A 25,130-nucleotide genomic window follows, 5' to 3' on the forward strand; every position below is an offset into this window, starting at 1 on the left:
AAAATACAACTCGTACTATTACATAAGGAGATTAAAAAATGTGTGTCAATAAACATTTTATTGATTTAAGCCCTAAATCTCTTTTGATTTGTTAGAGATTAAAAGCTGTTAAGATGATCAATGAACTATACATTTTTGTTTAATTCTTGAAATTAGTCACAGAGCAAGTTAACAGTACTCTTTTAATAACAGTGGAAATTATTCATATTGCCTCATGTTCTTTTCTTGTAAATGCATATATGAGTGTCAGGGAAGATCTATGCCTTAGGCTACAAATTGCAGAATTAAATATCATAAATTTGGCTTAGCAGTAAGGATATTTATTGGCTTACTCATTCCAAAGCCAAGAGGTTAGACCGGGCCCAAGGATGAAGAATCAGAGATTCAACAGAGTCATCAGGGAAAAAGGCACCTTTCCCTCTCTCTAACCTGCTATGTCTTTGCTCAGATTATAGTGATCAGGGTTGCATCCTTCCTTGTTCACATCCAGTGGGGACCTATATGAACAAGCTTCAAACATGAAAAATGTTTCTTTCTTCAGCTTAATGAGGCAAGCATAGGTGACAGGCCACATGTCCCAACCATACAGTCCCATTTGCTGACTGGGTTAGGTTGAGGCCATGAAATGGTCCCCTGGATAGGCCTAGACTAATCATGACAGTGGCTAGAGGAGTGTCCTCTCCTACATGGCACTGTGGCTGTGCCATGTAGATACACGAAGGCTGGGGTGGAACTTGCAATACCTATTTCTCACAGATGTCTTTACAAACCCCGTCAATGTACATGTCTCTAGGCATAAGAATGGTTAAGGTAAAAAGGAAATTTTTTGTGGGGGCAGGGATTGTATGAAGAGACTCACTTGTTCAGGAAAACTAGGATTTAGTGATGCCAGAGGGGACCCCAAGAATCTAAGCACTCGAAAATCCAGAGAGATCTCAGGAAGGACACTGGACTTCCCACACCCTGTGCTGCGATATACTCTTAATGCGCAGGACTGATAGAGCTGGGGCTGACTATATCACTTTCCTGCCAAAAAGATCAAGGACCTTCATTATTCAAATGAAGATGTTTTAAAACGGAAAATAAGTTTCATAGATAATATGTATCATGAATATAATGCTATTTTCAATGAGGAGTTTTGGCAAGACATAAAACATTGATTCGCCTCGCATTAGTATTTGCCTCCTGAGTCCACAGGCCCACTCTACAAAAAGGCACGATTATGAAGACCCGCCTGAGTGGCTGATTTCTCTCAGATGCTCCAAAGAGCAAGAAGTCAATCTGTCTATATTAAAGACGCTTTACAGGCAACACAGCTCTTTAAGAGGAGAAGGTCATTATTTTGAGACAAGCTTTATTGGTAATTAAAAGCTTCCACGCTTAGGTATTAAAACCATATCAAGATTTAATTTCTAGAGATTCAGGCAAGAAGAGAAGAAAACCACAGACAGCAGGTAAGTGAGTTAACATTAAAAGATCATCCCTAAATCAGGTCAGCTTTTCTTAGGAGTCCAGCCCTTTTCATGCTTAAAGTCCCTTCTAAACCAAACAGTCCTTTGATTCCATCATCGTCTGCTTTGTTCTGTTCTATTTTCTCTTTTTTACCTCAGATTTTTAATTATCTGAGGAAGCTGATGAGAACTTCAGTTAATAGAACTAGTTAGATTATTTTTTTAAATGCCTATAACCCTTTATTCTGTTTTTACCCTTTTTTTTACTGTTCACCTTACAAAAAACAAATGAACCCCACATATGTCAAAACAAGATTATGACTCTTAAATATGCCTTGCCAATAGTATTTTATTACACACAACTTTATGATTTTAAATTATATATATATAGCTATATAGTTTATATCTATAATAGTTCTATATGTATTTGGATAGGCAAATTTATATAATGAATTTATATTAGCATATATGTAGTCATTCTCTCAAAATTAAGATTTAAGGTTTCATGAATTCTATTGGCTATATGGTTATATTTAGGTTATATTTAGATATCCAGGACAAAATATAGAAAATATGCTACTTTATGGACATAAAATCATCATTAGTCGTGCAAATTAGATGAACTTTCTTTGACTGTAAAGAACTTTAAGCATATATAACTTTAAAACAAATCTGTTAGCCTTAAGAAGGTCAATTATACTGTCATTAATATATTTTTCCTTGGTTTATCAATAGTAATAGAATTTTATTGAACTCATGTGTATACCTCTGGGAAAATAACAAAAAAGAATTCATGATATTCTTAGAGCGTTGTTTAAAATTTTCTGCAAAATACAGTGCATACATGTCTTTAAGCTGTTCTATTAATAACTGAAGTGTTGAAAAATGATTAAACATATAGGTTGAAAATATATATCTCTGACAATCTAAAATATTCCATTAAAAGTAGCTATATTTAAACAAATGATGTGTTTAGTGTCCCCAGAACTCTTCAAAAATATAAAAATTTTGATGTGCACTTACCAACAGTATCACATGGTTCATCTTTGTGGACACAGAAATCTTTCCTAGAAAAAAATATATAAAATTAAAGTAAAGATACACTTTTTCACAAATAATAGAGAGTATGTGACTCATTTTTAATAGTTACATGAATAATTGAACAGCAACCTTAATCTACCTCCAAGAATTTAATAAAACTAAAAATTAGATTAACTAATCTTAAGTCTAAGAAACAGAAGAATAATTATATTTTTATGACACATTTTTACCTTATATAATCCTGAAACATGTTGTCCTATTTCACGGGCAATATTTTGAAAATAAAATTCCATCTCATTTGAATTTTATAGGATTTCATTTTTCATTACCAGAAAAATAGGATCTAGTGTTAGGATATGGCTTTCTGTTTGCAAAATATTGTAGGATCTCTACTTCACATGATACAGGATTAATTTCCCGATTGAAGATTTAAAGGTAAGAAATAAAATTTAAAACATAGTACTTTGTATCATAAGATTGGCAAAATTTTTAAAAGAACGATAATCATTTTTACTAGGGCATGAAGAAATTAGTGTTTTTACATAGGTGGAATATGAATAATATTCTGTAATTTGCTCTTTATTTGACTGCCATATGTCAGAGAGCATTCCCTAATAAATTATGATTTCAGAGGCAAACTATATGAAAGCAAAACTTTTTATCTACCTTTTACTACCTAGGTGACTTTAGACAACCTCTTGTGACTCAGTCACATCATCTACAAAATAGGGATAATAATGATATCTATCTACCACATAAGTTTATTGAATAGGTTAGATGATTTAAAAATATAAAACATTTAAAATATAGGTTTCATACGTGGGTTGAATGAGTTAACACACACAGAACATTTAAAACAATGCCAGGCACATTGTAAGCTCTCAAAAGTTAGTTGATATATTTGTTGTTCGTTGTTGTTGCTACTATTCCTGTACCGTAATGTTAACTATTTTTTCTTATTGATTTCCTATTGATGAGCATTTAGGTTCTATAGAAATTTACTATTACCACAATACCACAGTTAGTCCTTGTATGTATGTGAGGGAGAAATGAAAAAAAAAAAATCCTTTTTAAAAATCTTGCCCTCTCTGTTATAGCCATCTGAATGCCACTCCTAAATAAAAAAATAACTTTTATTAAAAATTAAGTGCAACACTCCTGTCAATTTCACCAATGACATCTGCATTGATAATTACAATGGTTAATTTTCAGTTCACATCTTGCTGGGATCATCGGCAGCATTCCTGATTTGATATCTTTGCACGGTTTTGTAATGTTCCGTGTATGTTTAAAATGTATATTCTCTAATTGTTTGGATCTAGCTATAACAAGCTCTGATACACATTTGCTCAAAAGAATGAGAATTTTTGAACTTGTTTTTACATCCGTTTCTGAGGTAGAGTTGTTAAAATTTAATATGGTTATAATGTGTTGATGTTTCCTTATGATTCTGCTCATTTCTGCTTTGTTTATGTTGAAGATAAGTTATCACTAAATTTTTGTAATTTATTTTGAATTATTGTTTTTAGTATTGGGTAAACACCCTACTTATCCCTTTTAATGTTTTCCTTGTTAAAGTCTATTGTGTCTGATGTTAACAAATATTAATATATTAGTAATACATCAATATTTGCTTGGCATATCTTTTTCTTTGTTTCACTTTCGACTTTTTTTTTCTCTATTTTACATAGCATATGGTTAAATTGTAAAACCTAGTTATATAAATCTTTGTAAGTGAATTTAATGTTTTATTATGGATATATTTGGATTCTTTATTATTTATGATTTTATTTACCAAGTTATTTATCTTCATTCTTTTCTTCTTTGTTTTTCTCCTTTTTACGGTTTCTTTTAAATTTTAAAATACACCGTGTTACTTTCCCATTGCTGCTGTAACAAATCCACAAGTTTAGTGTCTTAATATGAAATTTAAGTCAGGAGTCTGAAATGAATTTCAGTGGGCTAAAATCAAGGCGTCAGTCAGTAGCACTGTGTTCCTTCTGGAAGCTCTAGGTGAGATTCATTCTCTTGCCTTTTCCAGTTTCTAGAGTCCGCTTCGATTTCGTGACTCATGGTACCTTTCCATCTTCAAAGCCAGCAATTGCAGAGCTTTGACCCATTTCTATCATTTTCTGACTCTTGCCTCTGCTTTCCTTATACCCGGTGATTACATTTAGCTTCTCCCTCTCAAAACCTTAAGATAATCACATCTGCAAAGTTCCTGTTGCCATATAAGATAACTTAGTCACAGGGTCTGTGGATTAGAATATAGACATTATTATTCTGCCTCCTACATTCGTTCAAAATGTCTGTAGTTAAAAATTATCTTCGGTCTCCTCCTGAAAAAGGCAAGAATATCAAAGAATTTTAATCCAATCTCTTCCTTCAATTTTTCATGCTATTTTTATCTAACATTATAATTCCATCTCAATTTTCAAAATTTCAAGTTAGACGGTTTTTTCTAAACCATTAGCATTTATTTAGATTTGCCTATATATTTAACGATTATAAGTCTGCAACCACTTTGCCCTTCTTTCATGCATTTGGTTTCTAGTTAATTTTTTTATTGAAACATAATTGGTACATAACATGGTCTGGTTAATGCCAAGATTTCTTTTTGTCTTTGTAGTTCTGCAGTCCCACCAGGATATGTCGAGGTACTGATTTCATTTTTATTTATCCTCTTTGGTACTCAATATGTTTTTCAATTTGAGAATCCATGTGAACACAAAAATTCATACCATTATGTTTAGCTAATTCCTCTCACATTCTTCCTACTCTCTTCTCCTAGAACTCCTTTGAGTGAATCTTTGTTCTTCTCATTTTGATGTCTGTAACTCTCAAACACCCTTTTATCTTTCCATCTCTTAATCATTCTATGCAGCCCTCTGGGAGAATCCCTCAGATCATCTAATTCACTAGTGCTCTCTTCAGTTGCATCTACTCTGATCTTCAACTCAGAAACTGAGATTTTAAATATAAATACATTTCTTTTATAGATGTTTTATTTCCATTAATTTTCAAATCAACCATTTTTTTCAAAACACTTTATTTTCATATTTTGATTGTTTTTGTGTTTTAAATCATGTGAACATGCATTAATAATCCCTGTCAACTCTTTAAATTATTCTTTAATTGTGACTTGGCTTTTGTAATGGAAGATGATATCATTTTGTGCTTCGGAATTCTATTGTAAACTCATTATTTGTACTTTATTTGTGGTTACCTTATGTGGTGTAAGCTGAAAGAGCAGTTTTGTAAATGCTTCAATGTTAGAATCATATTCATGATAATGAATACTCAGAGGAGCTGTTTTTTCCTAACCTGAGGTCATGGTTGGGATAGAATGCTTCCTGCTGACAACCTATACTTGTTTGCAGAGCTCTTATCAGATCACACTTTTATTAAAGGTGTAGGCATCTAAGAGTTCTGGCTGTATGCCATCATTTCAGTTCCACTTCCCCACTTTGCAAGGCCTCAATGGCTTTTCTTCATGTGAGAGTTAATCCCGGGAACCTAGGTTTTTAAGTCCAACAAACTCCTCCCGGGGAAGCTATCACATTACTTCAGAAACATACTACATTTTTTTTTTGCCAGAGCCCTCTTTGTTTTTGGCTCATTTTTGCATGTGAAAGCCTGTTTTTGTTTTGTTTTGTTTCACTTTTTTTCCCCTACAATTACTAGATGTCTATAATGGCCACACTTTCTGATAATCTAGTCAGCCAGATTATCACATAATTAGAGGAGGTGAACAGAATCTGTAACCTACCACAGAGTAATTAAGCATAGTGAAATGTATTTGTTTATTGTTAATGTTATATCTTAATATACACAGAAACTAGCCATATAGGCCTTATCGTATTAGTATTTTATATTATGTATCTACTTTTACCAAACTCTTTAAAGGACTGAAAAACTGCCTCAATTGTAAAAATCAGTGACTTGTCATTTTCTTCTATAAGATTGGAGACTGGGAAAAAAAAGTGTGCATAGCTATGGGTATGAATGAACTAGGGAATGAAGTATTTTAATATCAACTATTAATTATTATAATTTCTTACTATTCCTTCTGGTAAATTTCTGACAGAGATGATTTATATGAAACATATAGACTCAACTCTTGATTATCAGAGTAATGGGAAGAAGTGTAGAGACAAGATAAAGAAGATAAAATATAACTTTAAATAATACATTTTCAACACAAGGTATACAATGGACTTAATATAAACTTGATTCATTTAAATTACATCCAATATTTAGGAACATAGTTATCGTTCTGCAATTATAAGTAACAAAAATAATGAGTATGATAGTTTGTCACATAAATTGCTTCATAAATAATCACTTAAAAATTATTTTTCCTGTGGATCACTTAACTGAGAACACTTCTCCAATATTTCACAAGGAAGGCAAAGTGTCCAGCTCTCCTGAACATTATCTCTTTTCCTTTCCTTTCCTCATTTAATTAACTCCACCCTTAAAATTTCACTTTGGTTTGTTTCAGTGGCCATGCTCTCTCCCACCTCTGCCTCTATAATGAATGTCAAAGATACCTTTGCTCCAAAGAGGGCCTACTGCAAAGACCCCTCGTCTGACTGGCAAGGGTGTGGGTAATCCCCAAATTGCAGTAGACACAACGCAGTATTATGATGTGCTGCCTACTGATTGCTGTGTATTTCCAAACAATAGGAACAGTACAGCATGTTTTCATTAATTTGTAAAAATTTTAATGTCTTTCTCAAATATGCTATTATTTTTTATTCTTATAAATCTAAAAATTAGTTAATCTACCCTGGATAATTGAAAGTTGACTATTAAGTTGGTACATTAATCTTCACTCTACACAAAATCCCTTATTAATGGAAGATATAAACCTAACAGTATTACTTACATATGCCTTAAAAATCTACTGTTCCAACTGCAAGAAAGTTGCAAGGTAGATTAATTTTTGTTAATTGTTAAAAAGCAAATAGCAAAGAAAAAGAAATTTTAATTAAATAATCAGATTGTCCATCAGGGGTCTTAATATTTACACCTTTTTCTGTAAAAAGTGATCTTTCTGAAATTACATGCCAAAGTTAGAAAGATAACTCTAGATAAATAAGGGAAGACACACTAGAATTTTATCCCATATGAGGTGACCACTAAAACTCCCCTACCCTAAGTTACACTAGTGGACAACATCCCCTTCAATATTCAAGGTACAAAACTGAAACCCTTATAAATCTGGGCAAAACAAGACTGCTCAATTGGAATACTTGTTCCCAGGGTTGTAATCAAAAGTTTTTAAAAGGCTGAGTGATTCCTGGGCAGCCATTAAGGCAAACCCTCACTATGTCCAACCCCTAGCATCTTTCTCTCTAGAAAGCCACCTTTGAATACATCATAATTTCTGGTTACCAGCTTCTAATCACAGAATTACCCCGCCCCTGGCTCAAACCCATTTTTCAGAGGATCTAAAGTGGATGATATAGGTTGAGAATGTAAATGTCCCTGGATCATCCAAATTCAGTGGTTGAGATTTCTAAATTTCCTTCTTCACTGTCTTTTTATTTTTGACCACCCTCACTCCTGCCTGCCTTTACTGTGTTTCTTGATGCCTGGTCCCTCAGTTCTTCCTTTGATTCTAAGTCCTACACAGAATCTTCTCCAGCTGTCACGAGAAGTACAGACATTCGACTGGGGCAAAGTCAATCTCAGGTGCAAAACCAACACCAAATGCCACAGGAAAACACATCCCCCCATGCTGTTACATATTCAGTGTCTGAATATAATTATAGGTAAAGAGGAATGGAAAAAGTCTGCTGATAGTTTTGTGTTTGTTTTGTTTTTGTTTTTGTTTTTTTGACAAGTAAATGACCAGATACATTTAGCTTTTTTCTGCATCAGAAGATACAGAAATCAAATTTACCACAGGGACACCATGCCTAGTTGTACAGGTTGTGTACTGTTTAATTCCTGGGGTACATTTACATATACAACAATGTAAATGGCTCCCTCTGCTGTTGTGTAGTGAATGGCCTACCTACAGAATTGGAGTGCCTCTCATATGCCAAGCGAGCACTGGATAAGGAGAATACAAAGGTAAATAAATAAGCTTCTACTCTGAAGGTAAAGGAGAGAATGAACACAATCACTTCTGTAATGTGATAAAGGCCCAGGATCAGAGAGGACGAGGCCTGGGGAATTGTATTAAATAATGGATAGTTCTATTTTGCAATTGCCTTTGCCAGCAAATGGAGAGAGAAACACCCAAAACAGATGATATCGAATAATATGGCAATGCAGAAAATTAAAGAACCACATAAAATCAAATCTTCACCTTAGGGCCAAGAATCACTGAGTATATTCAGATGCAGGGGGAAAGGGATTTTATGTGCTTTTTCTAAACACACAATATAATATATCATATCAATGCATGAGGCTGCAACATGACTATTTGATTTACATAATGTGAAACAAGGGACTTCATCTGTAACTAAACAACATGGTAAAACTATGACAAATGCACTGCTTATTGTCAAGGGCACTTAGAATCCTTTACACAGCCAATTTCTGTTCACTTAGCAAACAAATGAATAAAGCACATTATTTCAAAAACACAAGGTCTTTTATACAAAGGCACTAGAAGTTCCTCAGTGCAACTGAAGAATAAATTGTCAGCAGTGTTTCAAAACCTCAGATCAGACTATAATTCTTAATCTTCAACTTCTTTCCAGAGGACCAAAATAACATATTCTTAATTTCACAATATTCAAAGATTTATTAGGGGGCTAGGGGGTTTGTTTGCCTAGACCTGCGATCGTGTGGATTCAAATTCTCTCATTTTTGGCTCATGCTGGCTCAGTGCGCCTGAAGTCTGCATCATAGAGTTTCATTATGTGAGTTTATGGAAATGATACTGTTAGACTTTGGCAACTGGGAAGGCCAATAAATTCTGCTTAAGTTCTGATTTATACTGAAAAAAATGAAATGTAGCCTTTAATTTCCAAGAATGAAGATGCATCTGAGAATAAGTCTCATTGTAGTTTTATAGTGCCCTGGGATATACCTATAAATGACTCATTCAAATATTATTCTATGATTTGTATTAAATTAATATATTCCTGCCATTTCTATATTTTATTAAATTTTCTATCTTACTTGCCAATGGTATTAGTTTGAAACTAGCTTTCAGAAGTACTGTACATAAATCAAAATCATTTAGGTAAATAGGAAAAGCAAAACTATCATCAATAAAATTAAATTCGAAATTAAAGAGTGTTTTCAAGAGACAGAGACTTATGTTTTCTCCATGATTTTAAAGAAAAATGTGAAAAATACACTAAGAAATCACAGAGTTGATAGTTGGGATATGATGTTTTGTGTTTTTGTTACTATGAGCCCACAAATACTAGGTCAGCTTTAAACTATTCATTTCATTTTTTCACACAGGACAATTTAACAAATATATTACAGCAGATAGGTTTGGATTACACAAACATTATTCATTTTAACTGAAATCAAAATTAATAGCTGAGTTAAAATTTCTTCCTACTAATGTACTCACAACATTTAATAATTAAGAAGAGCATTCACTAGAAATTAGGCCGGTTATGAGTTTAGCTTGTCAAATATGAATAAGAACATGAAATCTATAGAGATTAAAATTTTTATTTTATTTCCACAACTTCCTTGCAAAGCTAAAGATCTGATTATCTTTACGTTTATACTAACAACAACAACAAAAAAAGGGATTCTTATGTAATTACTCAAACTATTCGTTTAGACTTTCCTGATCAAGTGGTACCAGGCCACTTAGCAATAAAACGTTCCCTTAAGTGGGCTGATTTTCACTACACTGAGAACAGTGACCCTCTTCATAAACCTTAGGTCCATAGGGGAGTGAAAGGAGAATTATTGATACTGATCTATCAATATCAATATTTTATATGTGTATAGCCTTTGACAGATTTTTTTTTCTTCTTTTCAACTACAGATTTTTATTCCATTGCTTACCAGAAAACAAACAAGCAAACAGAAAACAGAAGCAATCTATTTAGTCCTATTCTAAGTCCTAGTTATCAGGGTGCAAACATTGAAGTCAATATTTCCGCTAAAGCATTGAGGAAGTGTATAAAGATCTTTTTTTCTTCCATGAAACATGAAGTAGCTTAGCAAAACTATAATAAATTTTACCCCCAAAGAAAGACTTTTGAGAAGTCCCATTTAGATGGTGAAGCCTTGTTTTCTATCCATAACTAAGATAGGCCTTATCTTGTCTTATCTTTGAAAAATATAATTTGGGCATACAGAGTATATATTTAGTCCTGTGGTAGTAGTTCAAGTTTTGAAAATCTGAGGATGAATAATTATTTTATCAATTGATCTGATACAGTGGATTAAAATTATAAAATAAAGTTTATTGTGTGTTTTGCTGGAGAATACAATCTAAAATAGTCTCACGAATCCTATATATTATTACCTTCAGTTCATTCCCTTAATATAGTATCCTAGCCTAAGGCTAAATATGCAATTTGATTGCATTTTATGAGCATTTGACAATAAAGAAGAAAAAATTTCTAAACACAAGAGCAAGTCCCATTTAATTACCTTAAATAAATATGTTTATAATCATATATAAAGACATTTATACATTTTTCTCAAAATGTGAAAAATCAGAAAGTTATACAAATATGGAGTAGTTATTTAAATTAAGATACTTATATGCAATAAAATAACATGTCTGCTCCCTCCAAATGATACAAACCATTATGAGTGTATCGGTGTCCTATTGCTATAACGAATTACCACAAACTTAATGACTTAAAACAACAGAAATGTATTATCTTACAGTTCCAGAGGTCTGAAGACAAATATAGGTCTTGCTGGGTTAAAACCATGGTGTCATCAGGGCTGCGTTCCTCCTAAAGCTCTAAGGTAGAATCTGCTTGCTTGTCTTGTCCAGCTTCTAGAGACAGCCTGCACTCTTTGGCTTGCGGCCCCTTCCTGCATCTTCAAAGCCCGCAGCAAAACCTCTTCCAGCCTCTCTGACTCTGACCTTCTGCTCTGTTTTCCACCTTTTAAAATTCCTGTGATTACACTGGACCCATCCAGATAATCTGGGATAATCTCCCCATCTCAACATCCTTTCATATCTGCAAAGTTGTGTTTTTGTTTGTTTTTGGTTTTTTGCCATGTAAGGGAACATAATCACAGGTTCTGGGGATTAGGGTGTGGACATCTTTGAGGCAAAATATTCTACCTTCCACAATGAATTAAATGAAAAGACTTGCAGGACACAGCATAAAGTGAAAAAAAAAAATAGAGAAAACTGTGTATAACATGAAACCATGTTCTTTAGAATATATACCAACTGAACTTTGGTTACCTTCGGCAACTCGTACCCTGAGAACATGTTCGTGCATTAGTTGGCGAGGGGGGGGGGAGGGGGGGCAGTGCGGCACGAAGAGAGTTATGCTATAGAGTTTCCTAAAGAAGTATTTAAAAATATGGAAATGTTTGAAATAGATTTTTAAGGGAAAATATGTATTACAAAACAGTATATAAAATGGGGGCTTCAACTTCATGGATAACATTCTGTTTTTTAAATAGAGACGTGGACTTGCAATTGCTAATTTTATTATTCTTTATATTTTATTAGCCTATGAAATACATGACACAACTCTTTACAGGAAATAACTATGTTACATTGCTATTAAATGCTAACAATGGGGAGGAAGGGAGGTAACGATGAAGAGTAGTTAGTTAAAAGCATAGCTTTTACAGCTTTGTAACAGAAGAAAAAAAAATCGATGCAGGAGATACTTTTTTCAGAGATTTGAAGAGGAAAATGGCAATAGAAATAAGGAATGGAACTCATGTCACACTATTGGTGGAGCAAAATGAAATTTGCATGTAGATTATGACCCCAATATTATAAATACATGTTTTAGTTACAAAAATATATAGGCTATAAAACTGTAGAAATACACTTAAAAATGTTACCTATAATGAGTCCTAAGTAGTGGAATTAAAGGCTAACATTTTATCTTTATCTTTGTATTTCTCAAATTTCTATAATAAATGCATTACATTTTTAACAAGGGAAAAACATGAATTGTTCATCAAATTATGATAATCATCCTCTTTAATCTCAGAAGCAACAGTTCTAAAATCTATGACTATTAGGAGAAGGAAGACAGAGTTAATCAATTGAGAAATAAATACATAAAAACCACTCAAACCATTATGGTTAATGCATTCTGGAAATTTAATTTCTCTATATCAGAGTGGTGGTTAATACAGTTAGAGGTTCAAATTAACCACACACAATAACTTATGTGATCATAAATAATACTATGGATTGTATATGGTGCTATAAATTCTTTTTCAGAAATATAATATTTAGTACTAAATAAAATAAAATATATTTAAGAAACTTGTCATGCAAAATTATTATAAAATATAACATAAAAAAATAAGGGCAATATTTTCCCTGGTAATCCTAATCATCTTCATTAACAGCAGTATTTGCTATTCTATTATTTTTATAAAAGAAATTCTTTAAAAATTTTTTGGTAGAGTTAAGTAAACTTTAATATTTGTTAATCTTATTCAAATTAAAAAATGCTTAAAAGTCATAAACAGGATAAATTTTAGTATAAGCTGATTTCTTAGTGGACCGCAAAAATACAGTGATTTACAATGGCCTATACATTTAATTACAAGATCTTTCTAAATCTACTCTGTCACTTTGAAATATCATTAAGGGGACCTCCACCACAGAAAAGATGCATATTTTCAGAACACATTTTAACAATCCTAACAATATAATTTAAATAAAAATAAATAATATAATTTAATAACCCTAACAGTATAATTTAAATTTTTTTAATTTAAATATATTTCAAACAAATCTGTAAAAGTTTAGCAGAGAATTGAGAAAATTATGAGCTAAAAGAATTAAATCTTGGTTAGTTGTTGAATAACTTGAAATGGACTTAGACTTTTACTTTGCCTATAATCTTATAAAACAATAACATGCTTTTTATAAAACTATAAAGTATGATATTAATTCTTGATTATGTGTGTGTAAATACCCTTTCAAGATTAATAAAGTACATTTAAAAATGCATTAAGAATTTTTATTGATAGGGTTTTTTTCCTATACATAAGAGATATTTAATGAAAATGAAAATATTTAATAAAAAAACAATGGTCTTTTGAACTCATTTTTTTCTCATGGGAAGTCATTCATCCATCTTATCATTATTTTCCCCGTGTAATATATCTCTTTTCTTAGGCCAATTCAAAATTCCTTTTCTGTATCTTTAGTTTTCACCAATTTTTCTAGGCTATGCCTGGGTCTATAAGTTGTTATTTATCAAATCGGGAAGGGGGGAGAGTTGTCATTATCACTTCAAATAATTTTTCTTACCTATTCTCATTCTCTTCTTTGGAGATTCCAATTACAATTATATTAATTGGTAAATCCAAAATCAAAGCTATCTCAGGGTCAGTTTCTATTGATTACTTTTCCTTTACCGGGGATCACATTTTCATGTTGCTTTGCTTAGCTAATTTTTATTATGTTTTAGACATTGTGGACATTCTATATTACGGAGATATAGGATTCTGTTACCTTCCTCTGAAGAGTACTAACTCTTGTTTTAGGAAGCAGTTCAATGACTGGCTGAGCACTCTAAACTTAGGTTGGTTTGAGTTTATTCTTTAGTAGGGAGGATGTATCAAAAGTGCAAGATGATTCCCAAGCCTCTGTAAATTGGTGGGGCTCAACCTCCAAACTCTGTCTCCTGTAAAGATCCTGCTGGGGCTGGTTTCAGGCTTTGTTAGGCAGGTCAAGAGCAGGTATTTCTCTGGATCATGGCCCCTTCTGTGAAGGTACAGCCTTTCTGCTTTCTCAGCTAAATGCCAGGAGTCATAATAAGGTATTAACAAGGTTGCTCCACTCCTGTGGTACCAGTCAAAAAATTGTTCCCAGGTGAAAAGCTGGATTGACTATGGGCCTCAGTTAATAAGTGTTCCTTCTTTCAGAGTTGCAGTCTTGCATTGTTCATTCTCCAGTGACTGGAAGTAGTTGCCAAATAAGTATTTCCCAGTTTATGGTTTGCTGCAGAAGTCCAGTATCAGGTACACCTGACTGTAGAAGTCTAATTGTGTTCTTTCATAGAGTTCTCCTCATCTTTATGAATTATTTATAACTAGAATACCTTTTATATCATCAACAACAAGAAGTTATCATGTATTCAATAGCTTCATTACAGAAAATCATGTTTAAATGTTACTGTGTATTATGTGATGGAACCAGAAACTTTGTCAATTCTTGAATTTAACATATTAGGTCCCTCTATATGGTGATAACTGGAAAACATACAGTGCAGGTTCATAATTTCGAAGTTCTGCCCAAATTCACCATAGTTTTCACTTATCATTACCAAAGACTATGTCTTCACATTCAAAATTAAGGGTAACTTTTTTAAAATTCACTAACCAAATGTTTTATCAAGATGCCATCCAATAAATGGCTGTTCAAAAACAGTTACTATGAATCAAGGGAAATGAAGAACATCATTATGCCAAAAGTGTTTTGGAACACAAAACCTAGGATAAAAGCATTCTGTGAAGTGACTAATAGGATTAGCAGCATGGTCACAGAATTAGGAATGTCGTTTAATTGGCTTTGGAAAACTGACCTTGTTATAAGGATAGCTGCGTCCGCAGGAGTCATGTCCTCTCCCCAGCTTGTCGACATCTCTAAGTGTATGTCATTCTTTTTGCCAAATTCTTCATGTTGCCACTTACAAAAACTCTCTAACATTTTCTCTCCATGATGCCCAATATATAGATCTGCCTGCGAAAGAAGAGATTTCACTTCAAGGCAAATTATTCTTGGATATACCAAAAATAATAATAATAATAACAAAAACAACAACAACAACAATAATGATAATAACAACAACAGTGGCTAAAATCTGAGGGGACTTTTAAATTACTAAAACAAACTGCTGACTATAACATTAATTAAAACCTGGAAGACATTCAGAGTTCACTTGGCCTAATCTAAAAATCTTAAAACTTTGTGAAGTTACAATAATTACAAAATCCTTTTAATGTTATTCGGAAAAAGGACAGAAGTGCAATGGAATATTGAGAACGTGGAACTTTTACTTAGGTAACCAATTATTTCTATAATTTAAGAAGAAAAGTATTACAAAGTACCAGTCAAACAGTATGATAAAGTGATGTCACGGAATATCCTTCGTTTAAAATGAATTACAGCTAAGAAAAGGCTTTAAAAGCACGTTTCAAAAAAGGAAAATAAAACTGTCATTAAGTATGACTTTTTAAAATTACTTTTAGAAAGTTAAAGTTTGTGGTCAGGATCCTTGGAAACTAAGAACATTACATTTTTAGAATAAAATTGAGGTACTAACCAAAACTAAAGACCAGTTTATGTATCCTCTAAGTGACTCAGTGGATATTTCCAGATTTTCAGTCAATAAAAAGTACATCCCTTTACTTAAAAGTACCTGACATTCCCTAACATTCCCTTTACTTAAAAGTACCTAAACAAAACTTCTCACCCACTTAATTGAACAAAAAAACTCAAGACTTTCTTACTGGAGTTTCATGGAGCAGAATAAGCTTTATCACACGAAGATTGACCTGCACACCAAGACTCTTGTGTTGGAAAAGGTTAAAAACCTAAAAACAAATGAAAATAAAAATCCTAAAATAAAACTGAAAAACATCTTAATTTTTCTTAAAGCCCAGACATGGCAGAAGTTTCAATTTAGTTAAGAAATCTTATATATTTTAAATTTTTTTAATTATTTAAAAATTAGCATAATAAGCAATAATAACTTAGCTATTCATTCTAGATACTAAGAAATTTAGACCTATAATTCTGAGATCTTTACAGCAGGCCGGATAGTCTAGGCATTTCAATGGGGTGCAAAGAGAAGGTAGAGCTTTTCATAATACTGAAGAGAAGAATTTTAGTGACTAAACCCTAGAAGTTTTCTTAATTCTTAATTCATAAAATGCCAGTGTCCTTCTTTCTTCTGAGAAAGGTCCTGAAAAACCCAGCCTGCTTTAGGCCCCCTCCCAACTTATTCCTTAGAGTCTTTTTTCTTTCCCAGGCCAAATATCAACAGAGTTTTCAAAGCTCCCCCCTCTGATGCTGCCCAGGAAGACAAGCTTGTAGGCCATTGTTGCTTTAATTGTTTCAGATCACCATTATAACAAGTTTTCTCAAAACACTGTGGATGTAATAATGTGAATTTCTGGAAAGCATGGTGAATTTTTTATGTGGTACCTTGAGTTTTTGTAAAATTTAGCATTTATTTAATTTGTAATAGAAAATACAAAACTGGCACAAGAAACCCATGCTTTCAGAGATAGCACTACTTGGAAAAGACTGATGCTGGTTGGCTGTGTTAGTCTGCCCTGTACAGAAAGCTGGTGGAGTGTTCAGGGGGTAGCTGAACATACACAGAAGTGACTGAAGTGTGGGGAAATCTGTTCACTGGAAAAACAAGCTAAATGATAGCAAAAAACTATAAAAATGAGAATTTAACAAAGACATATTTATCTTTGAATTAGTGGTGCTTACCCTGCCTTATGTGTTAACTGTAATTTTAAATGAACATTTGCCTAAGGCTTTTATTTACATTTATTCTCCCCTAAGTACCACCCTTCACTACAACCTCCTAATTCTGCCTTGAAGGAGGTTTAGCCAACACCATAAGCATTAAGTCAAAGGATTCATGGAGAGTGAGCATCCATAAGATGCTAGGTACACACTAGATTTCTGCAGTCCAGAAATTGTCAACTGAAGTTAGCTACATGTGATTCAGCTGGTTAAATTTTAGGTATTAGCTATTAGGTTTTACTCATCAACTAGTAGTACATCTGACATCCAATATTACACACCTGTACAAGAGCTCAATGTACTACCAATCTCCATTTTTGTTCCACTTTATAATCTAGAGTACTTTGGGTGGGCCATGAATATGAACAAACATAACATTTCTGCTAATTTCTATAGGTGGTCTTATAAATGAGAATGAAAAAAAAAAGCACAAAAAATAAGAGAGGAAATAATAATAGTTTTGCCACATCAAAATGGACAATTAGGTTTGTTTTTTTTTTTTTACTAGAAGATGTGAATTATTATTTTGATATCTCTTTTGAGATGATTTGGTAAACCTAAAGAATTTTTTTACTGATGTCAATAAAAGAAAGAAGTAGTAATGAGTTAATTTTTAAAGAACTTCATTATACTCACACATTTCTTCCTTAGAGTTTTCTTGAAAAAATTCCAAGCGCACTTTAAAGTTTGCCTACCATATTTAAGATGGTTAGAATGAATCTCCTGGCTGCATCTGCTCCATGATAGGAAACCATTGCTGGGTCTGCAACCACTACAGTCTCTATGTTGTATTCTTGAGGTAATTTGTATGAATATCGTTTCCCTCTTCCACTTTCTGTTATTTTTTTAGATCTAGGTCTTCCTTTATCTGCAACAGAGAAATGAATTTTCAAATGTGCCTCCATCTTGGCAAAGTGAACAAAAAAGTGTTCTTTAATAATTAAAAAAATGTTTTTTGAATATCAACATGTAAAACATGTTGGGCAAAACCAAAGAAGCTCCCTTCACTCATGGAAATGTGTGAAGGAAATGTGTGAAATGAAAAGGGCATTTGGCTTTGGATATGACTTTGGAATCAGACTGAATGGGCTTCTACTATTTATTAGTTCTGTTATGTGGGCAACTAACCTCACTAGGTCAGCCTGTGTCCTCATCTATAAAATGAAGAATACCGACACCTACTTTCTAGAGCCGTTGATGGCTTATAATAAGTCACATGAGTAAAATTCTAGCATAGAGATTCATATGAAAATAACTCAGTGAATAAAAGATACCATGATTTTCCCTTTGAAATCATTGACAAAATAAAGGTCTACTTGCAAGAAGTCCCTGAAGTGACTTCCCCACGTACCTTAATTTCAGGCAAGTTTTCCTAATTACTAAAATATTATGCACAGGTTAACAACGATTTGGTTCTGCCTTCCATCAGGCTCATATAGAAGTTATGACCTTAAGGTAATATATACTCCTCAAATAGGGCCAAATAAAAGTAGTAATCACAAATAAACATTTATGAATTTATCTACATAAAATGTAATTTTTTTGTTTATTAAAGCATGCCACTATCACAATGAAAAGCATGCCACCAACTGGGAGAAGATATTTACAATGTTTTTCCATAATAAAGAAATAAAAGCTACTCTAAATCAATGACAGATAACCTAATTGAAAAATTGGCAAAAGAACTAAACAGCAGTTTCTCACAGAGGATATCCAAATGGCTAATGAGAAGCATATGAGAAGGTTCTCAATCTTGCTAGTCTTCGGGGAAATACAAATTAAAGCTACGATCAGTTAATTAAGATCCCTAGAATGGCTAAAATAAAGGGATGATTATCTCAAGTGTAGACAAGAATGTGGGGACAACTAGAAGTACCAAACACACACACGCTGGGAATTTAAATTAGGATAAACACTGAAAAAGCAATCAGCAGTATTCACTAAAGTTGAACATTTGCATATCCGACGACCAAAGATCTGAAATATATACTCATCAAAATTGCTTGCAAATTACATGTACAAATTATTCAGAGCAATACTATTCTTAATAGTTCAAATAACCAACAATAGCATAATGGATAAAGAAATATTGGGCTACTCATGGAATGAAATGTGATATAGCAATGAAAATAAATCAGCTACTGCAATGTGCAAAAATATGGATGAACCTCATAAATATAAGGCGGAGCACAAGAAGCCAATTACAAAAGGGTAGGTAGGGTATGATTCCATTTATAGAAACATCAAAAACTAGGAAGACACGATGCTAGATGTCAGAATAGTGAATATCTTGGGATAAGAAAAATTCATGCTTAAAGTAGGCACAAAGTGAACATCTTCTGTGATGAAACTTTCTATTTCTGATCAGAGTGGTAGTTATACAGTTATGTTCATTTTGGAAAAATTCAGCAGTTGGACACATCATTTCTGCAACTTCCTCTATGCATGTGGTTCTTCAATAATGAATTTTTTATTTTAACAGCTTTATTGATGTGTAGTTTATGTGTAGATAACATGCAGTCATTTAAGCATACATTTCAGTTTTAATAAATGTCTATAGTTATGCAACATCTCCACAATCCATTGTTAAATCAGCTATCACCTATTCTCCTTGCCGTTTATCGAAATCCTGTTAATGTCACTTAACTGCTATTGTCTCCTTTCTCAAACTTGTACTTTTGAGCAAACATCTTTTGTATTTCTTTACTACAATTTTAGTGGAGTCCCTGAAAGTAAACATGTGTGTTAGTAGAGTCCCATGGAGATAAACATATGTGTTCAATTAGTCATGTTTCCCCAGGTGTCTCTAACTTTGTTTTGAATTTGGAGATATAAATTCTCAGAGTTCTAGTCAATTGTCTTGATTTCTGATGAATTCTTTTTCTGGAGTCGTGTTCCAGGAGCTGTGGCTGGCCAATTCTATTCAATTTTATTTTATTCTATTTTACTAACTACTTATTCCACCTTTCTTGGCCTCTACCATCTTTTCATGGTGCCAGGATTAATTCAACTCTTGATTCTTAAACTACTGGTTCTCTTCTATGACTGACCTCCAGGGCTGACTGTGTTAGCTCTGATATCTAACATGAACTGGGTCTCTCCACCATTACTGGAAATTTCTCTGGTCTCAGATATCTCCATGTTTTATCATTTTCCCCTTTTTCTGGCAGTGACACAGATTGAAAATCTATTTAATGAACAGTGTTACCCAAAGATCAAGCAGGGTCAGATAACTAAGTTAATCAAACTGTTATAAAAATAAATGCAAAGGCTCCTTATTTAAGGAACATCATTATATCATGAAACAAGATGATGCAAAAGGACAAAAACCACAGTAGCCTTCTGCAACAGAATTACTATAGTTAAAAGTAAACCCCATGAATTCATATGCAATAACAGCAGTTAATGCCAAAGACCTTGATAAAGGACAGCTTAAGAAATTGTTCTTTTTGTATCTTAAGATCTATGGCAGCTAGGAATGAATATTTTAGTTTTTCTAATCATAATCTTAATCCTATCTATTTATATATTAGTATACTGTTATATAAACTTATAATATTTAGGAAGGGGACATTCCTACAAGCATATGAAAAGACTCATCTTAGCAGGGACAATACCTAATAAACTGATTATGGGAAAAAGGATAGATAGATAAATGGATATACAGACAGGCAGACAGACCGACAGATATAGATCTAGCTATATAGGGAGTAGACCTCAACATAAGTAAAATTAATCAGATTTAGGGGGAAACAGGGAAGGTGGTTAGAATTACTCTTTCATGTTGCTGTTGTTTGGTTTGGTTTGTGCATGGGGGGCATTGTTTAGGTTCTATTTTTGAGTGACTATGTCAATGGAAAATATCAATAGAGTTTGGGAAGAAAGATGATGGGTTCAGCTTTAGACTAAGTCTGAGGTGCCTGAGAGACATCTGAGTAGAAGTTACTACACACTTGACAGTCAGGAGAGAGGTTAAAATGGAGACTGATTTTGGAGCTAATCAATGTGTAAATGAAGCTGAACCCACAGATTTGGATTCTATCAACCCAGGAAAAGCATGTGGAGTGAGAAGTAGAAAGAAAAGGAGGAAATCCTAGGAAATGCCTCTATTTAGGGAGTATACATGTGGAAGAAGATATGCCCATGAAGGAAGCAGAGATATAAGATAAATAAAAGGAGAGCAAAAATGAAACCAAGGGGATAGTTATAAAATGAGGAGATTCTGAACTGTACCAAGAGTGGTAAATAGACCATGTAAGAAAGAGAGAAAAAGTTTGTTTCCTTTATTGCCCCAGCTAGTGACAGCTGTATCGGCCCCAAACTGTCAGAGTGTGGCATCCAGATTTGCATGTTGTATTTAAATAGGCAGCTTGGAACCTTCTAGGTTTTTGAAAAATCTCAACTTTGTGTGAGACACCATCACAGGAGTTAGCCACTGTGTGTGTAAATCATTCATATTGAAGTAATCTTTCTATTAAGTTGCTTCCTTTGAAGTCTTCATTGTTTACATCAACAGTGCTGAGTGCATTCTTCATCTCATGAATCTCGAGGGCATTTTCTGCCCATATGTGTGTATAAAAACAATTTAATTGATGCCGCACACTTCCAGTTAGAGAAGACATTTTAATAAGCATATTCACTAGTGCTCAATGTAGGATCTCCATAACATTGTCTGTATACTGACAATAATCTCCACGGCAGTTATAGATGGTGTGTGGAAACAATTTCAGTAGCCATCTGAGTCCTAGACATATGCATAAGTTTCTACTAAAATGTTAAGAAATATATATTGATAATGTCATTTGCCTGCTTAAAATCTTCAAAGACCATATTTTGCCTTTGAGATAAAGCACTTCTCACGACATACAAACTCCTTCATTATCCCGTCGACAACTACCTTTTCAGGTTGTATCTCACGACCATATTGTAGACATTCAGCCTCAGCTCCCTGAGACGATGCTTTCTCCTGCCTTCATGCTTCTACATGTACTGTTCCTTCTGCCTGATAGGTTCTTTCCCTGACTAACAACATGCACTAAGAATTTCACATACATTTTTCATTTGAACACATACTTTCATTTAATTCTGACAACAGCCCTGAGCTTCAGGTATCACTATCCCCATTTTTCATATTGTAAATGGAGTTTTTGAGAGATGAAGTTTTCCAAAGTCACACAGCTAGGAAGAAACAGCACGAGATTACAAACACAGGCAGTCTGACCCCAAAACCCATTATCTGTTCCCCAAACTTACCCACACTGTCCCTTTTATCCCTGTAGTGTAGGTAAGTTTTACCTGATCTTCGAGGCTCAGGCTCCCGATATCAGAAGCTTGGGACTTTGTGTACTGAATCTGTCACAGTGCTTATCACATGACAGTATAATTACTCATTTACCAGCTGGTCTAAAATAATACATTAGTTACCTCTTGAGAATAAGGGCTGTGTCATTTAGCTCTACATCCCTGTGAGGTGACTGGTCATGCTTATGATGCAAATAAACTAAGGTTCAAAAGCGTAAGGGAATTGAATAAGAGTACCTAGTTGGAGTGAGGATGCATGCATGCTTTGAACCTGGGGCCTCTCACTCAACCTCATGTGCCTTCCCCTCCTCCATATTATCATTGAACAAAAGAATACAACATAGTCATTCTAAAATACAAAGGTCCCTGTTTGGGAAAAATATTCATGTAATAAAAATATATAGACATGATATAGTTAAGGCATTAAATGATGAAGGGGAATAGTGTGAAGATCAAGCTGAATACAAGTAAATTTTATGATTCCATTGTGCAAGGGCAAGTACTGCAATATTATTCAAATTTGAATCATACGTTTAATATGCTACTACCTCAGCCAGAAGTAAGAAGGAAAGAGCTACAATTAGACATATTGGTATAAGTAAATCAATAGTTTATTTCATGGATTATTGATTAAAATGATTTTTAAAATTCTAGACTCTTAAAAAGCAACTGAAAGTAGGTAAGCTCAATAAATTATCCAAATGATGACAGCTTAGCACTCCTGGTATGCAAGTGCTTGATCCAAATAGGTCAATTAATATATAATGATTATGTCTAACAAAAAAAAAAAATTAAAGCTTTATGAGAAATGTTTGCCATATAAGAACCATGTATTTATGCTTTATGAATATATTAAAATTAAGAATTTTCTAGAAGCCTTTCCTCCATGCATAATGGCACACAAAGCCTGCTGTGTGTCGTCCGTGTACATGAGTAATTAGAACAGCTGGAACTCGCTATGATTCAAAAGTTGCACAGTTCAGATTTTCAGTATAACATACAAGGCTATGTACTTAAAAGGACTAAATCCAAGTCATTGTTGCTGTTATTGTTTCTTGATCCAAAAGCCTTTCTTTTGCTTGTCCACAATGCTATGGCTTTCGTTCAGCTGTTAAAACTCTTTTGTGATTGTAGTTCTTCAAATAGAGAAGGGGAAGGTGTCTTATTTAAGTTGATCATAGGCACTGACTAGTGTGACACGGAGATAGATTCACTCAACCACTTTTGAAAGTGATTCCCACACAGACTGAATTCATAAGCTTTCAGAAAAGAGAACTCACAGATCAATTTGAGATGAATATATCTGAAGAAAAATATATTGTATTTCTTTCTGAATCCAAACACCTTAGACAAATGATGATGTGAACATCCTGTGGCCTCTGCAAATGTTCCTATCATCACAATTCATATATCTAGACTGGCTTAGAGTATCATAACCAGCTTTAGAATTAATATCTTGGCACTAGCTACTTTAGCACCTAATTTTACACTACAAGTCAAATTTTAAAGTCTTTACACCGAAAATTCTTTAATAAATTCATATTTCCTCCAATTCTAACTGGAAATATTTCTCAGAATATTCACTGAGATGCCTGGTTTACATGTCTAAAAATTTTTTCTTGGGAAATTCTAGTGATTTTCTGAATGTTGGCTATGATCTTCGGGTCCTACTTAAGTAACAGAAATCATTCATTTTTCTTACCATTCTTGCTAATGTCATAGATCTCTGCCGAAGGAAGTAGGGAGGGAGGTGCACAAAACAGTCACCATTTTACTTCTGTAAAGAACTGGCAGACAGAGATGGGGATTTGACAATTGGCAACATGTATGTGCCTCTGAAACTGCCAGATTTAAGGTATTCTGATACCAAGAATACAATCCAAAGAAATAAATTGTTACTCTTCTTCCTAGTCCTCTGATAATTTTAACTTCCAAGATGATTTTTACTTGGGTCAAATGAAAAGAGAAAAAATGAGTAGGTGATAGCTCTGGTCAAAGGAAGGAGATAGCTCTGATGTTCTCACACAGTGAACTAAAAGAAGCCATGAGCTCACAGTATCAGTCTCAGGAGAGCTAGAGTTCTCTCGGTGTCATTTCTATCTGGTGAAGTGACCGGTATCCCATGACAACACTTAACAAGTCATAAGAAATATAAGGCATGCTACATATTAATCTCTGACGTCCTTTTGAGTTTCCATTTGTTGATATTAAAATGTTGTACTTTACAGAAAATGAAAAGGTAAGTCGAAGATATGTATATTGAATAGTCATTAACCAAAAGAGAGTCTATGTTATAAAAAAAAAAAGATAAAGCTAGTGAGTAGATGGATGGATGGGTGGATGGACAGGTAGGTGGGTGGGTGGATGGGTAGATGGGTGGATGGGAAAATGGGTGGGTGGGTGGGTGGATGGATGCATGGGTAGAATTTTTTTGAAAGGATTCATTTCACATTGCGTATTTAGTTAAATCTTTCAGGAGAAAGCATTACCTGAAATGATACCACAGTAATGACTGTGAGGAGTTGACTTCTCTGTGACTTTCTCCTCCATGGACCTTTTCTGCCTATATACACGGTGTGGGTGACCCGTTATGGCCATTGTATCATTGAGTGGTTCAATAAATATGAAGTCTTCATTGAGCTGTATAAATCCCATCTGGAATATATAACATAAAAAGATAT

General features: G+C 33.6%; 1 protein-coding gene across 1 annotated transcript in view; it reads right to left on the reverse strand.

Moving 5' to 3' along the window:
- The window catches only part of ADAMTS19 (ADAM metallopeptidase with thrombospondin type 1 motif 19), a 212,866-nt gene that overhangs the window by 145,235 nt on the left and 42,501 nt on the right, over positions 1-25,130 (reverse strand). The window contains exons 3-7 of the mRNA XM_016158274.2: positions 24,939-25,104; positions 17,844-18,016; positions 16,116-16,199; positions 15,188-15,345; positions 2,475-2,518 (exon numbers count right to left, since the gene is read on the reverse strand). Coding sequence (XP_016013760.2) covers positions 2,475-2,518; positions 15,188-15,345; positions 16,116-16,199; positions 17,844-18,016; positions 24,939-25,104 — 625 coding nt within the window. The remainder of the gene's footprint in view (positions 1-2,474; positions 2,519-15,187; positions 15,346-16,115; positions 16,200-17,843; positions 18,017-24,938; positions 25,105-25,130) is intronic.

This window comes from Rousettus aegyptiacus, unplaced genomic scaffold, assembly GCF_014176215.1.
Source record: "Rousettus aegyptiacus isolate mRouAeg1 unplaced genomic scaffold, mRouAeg1.p scaffold_m13_p_7, whole genome shotgun sequence".
Lineage (NCBI taxonomy): Eukaryota > Metazoa > Chordata > Mammalia > Chiroptera > Pteropodidae > Rousettus > Rousettus aegyptiacus.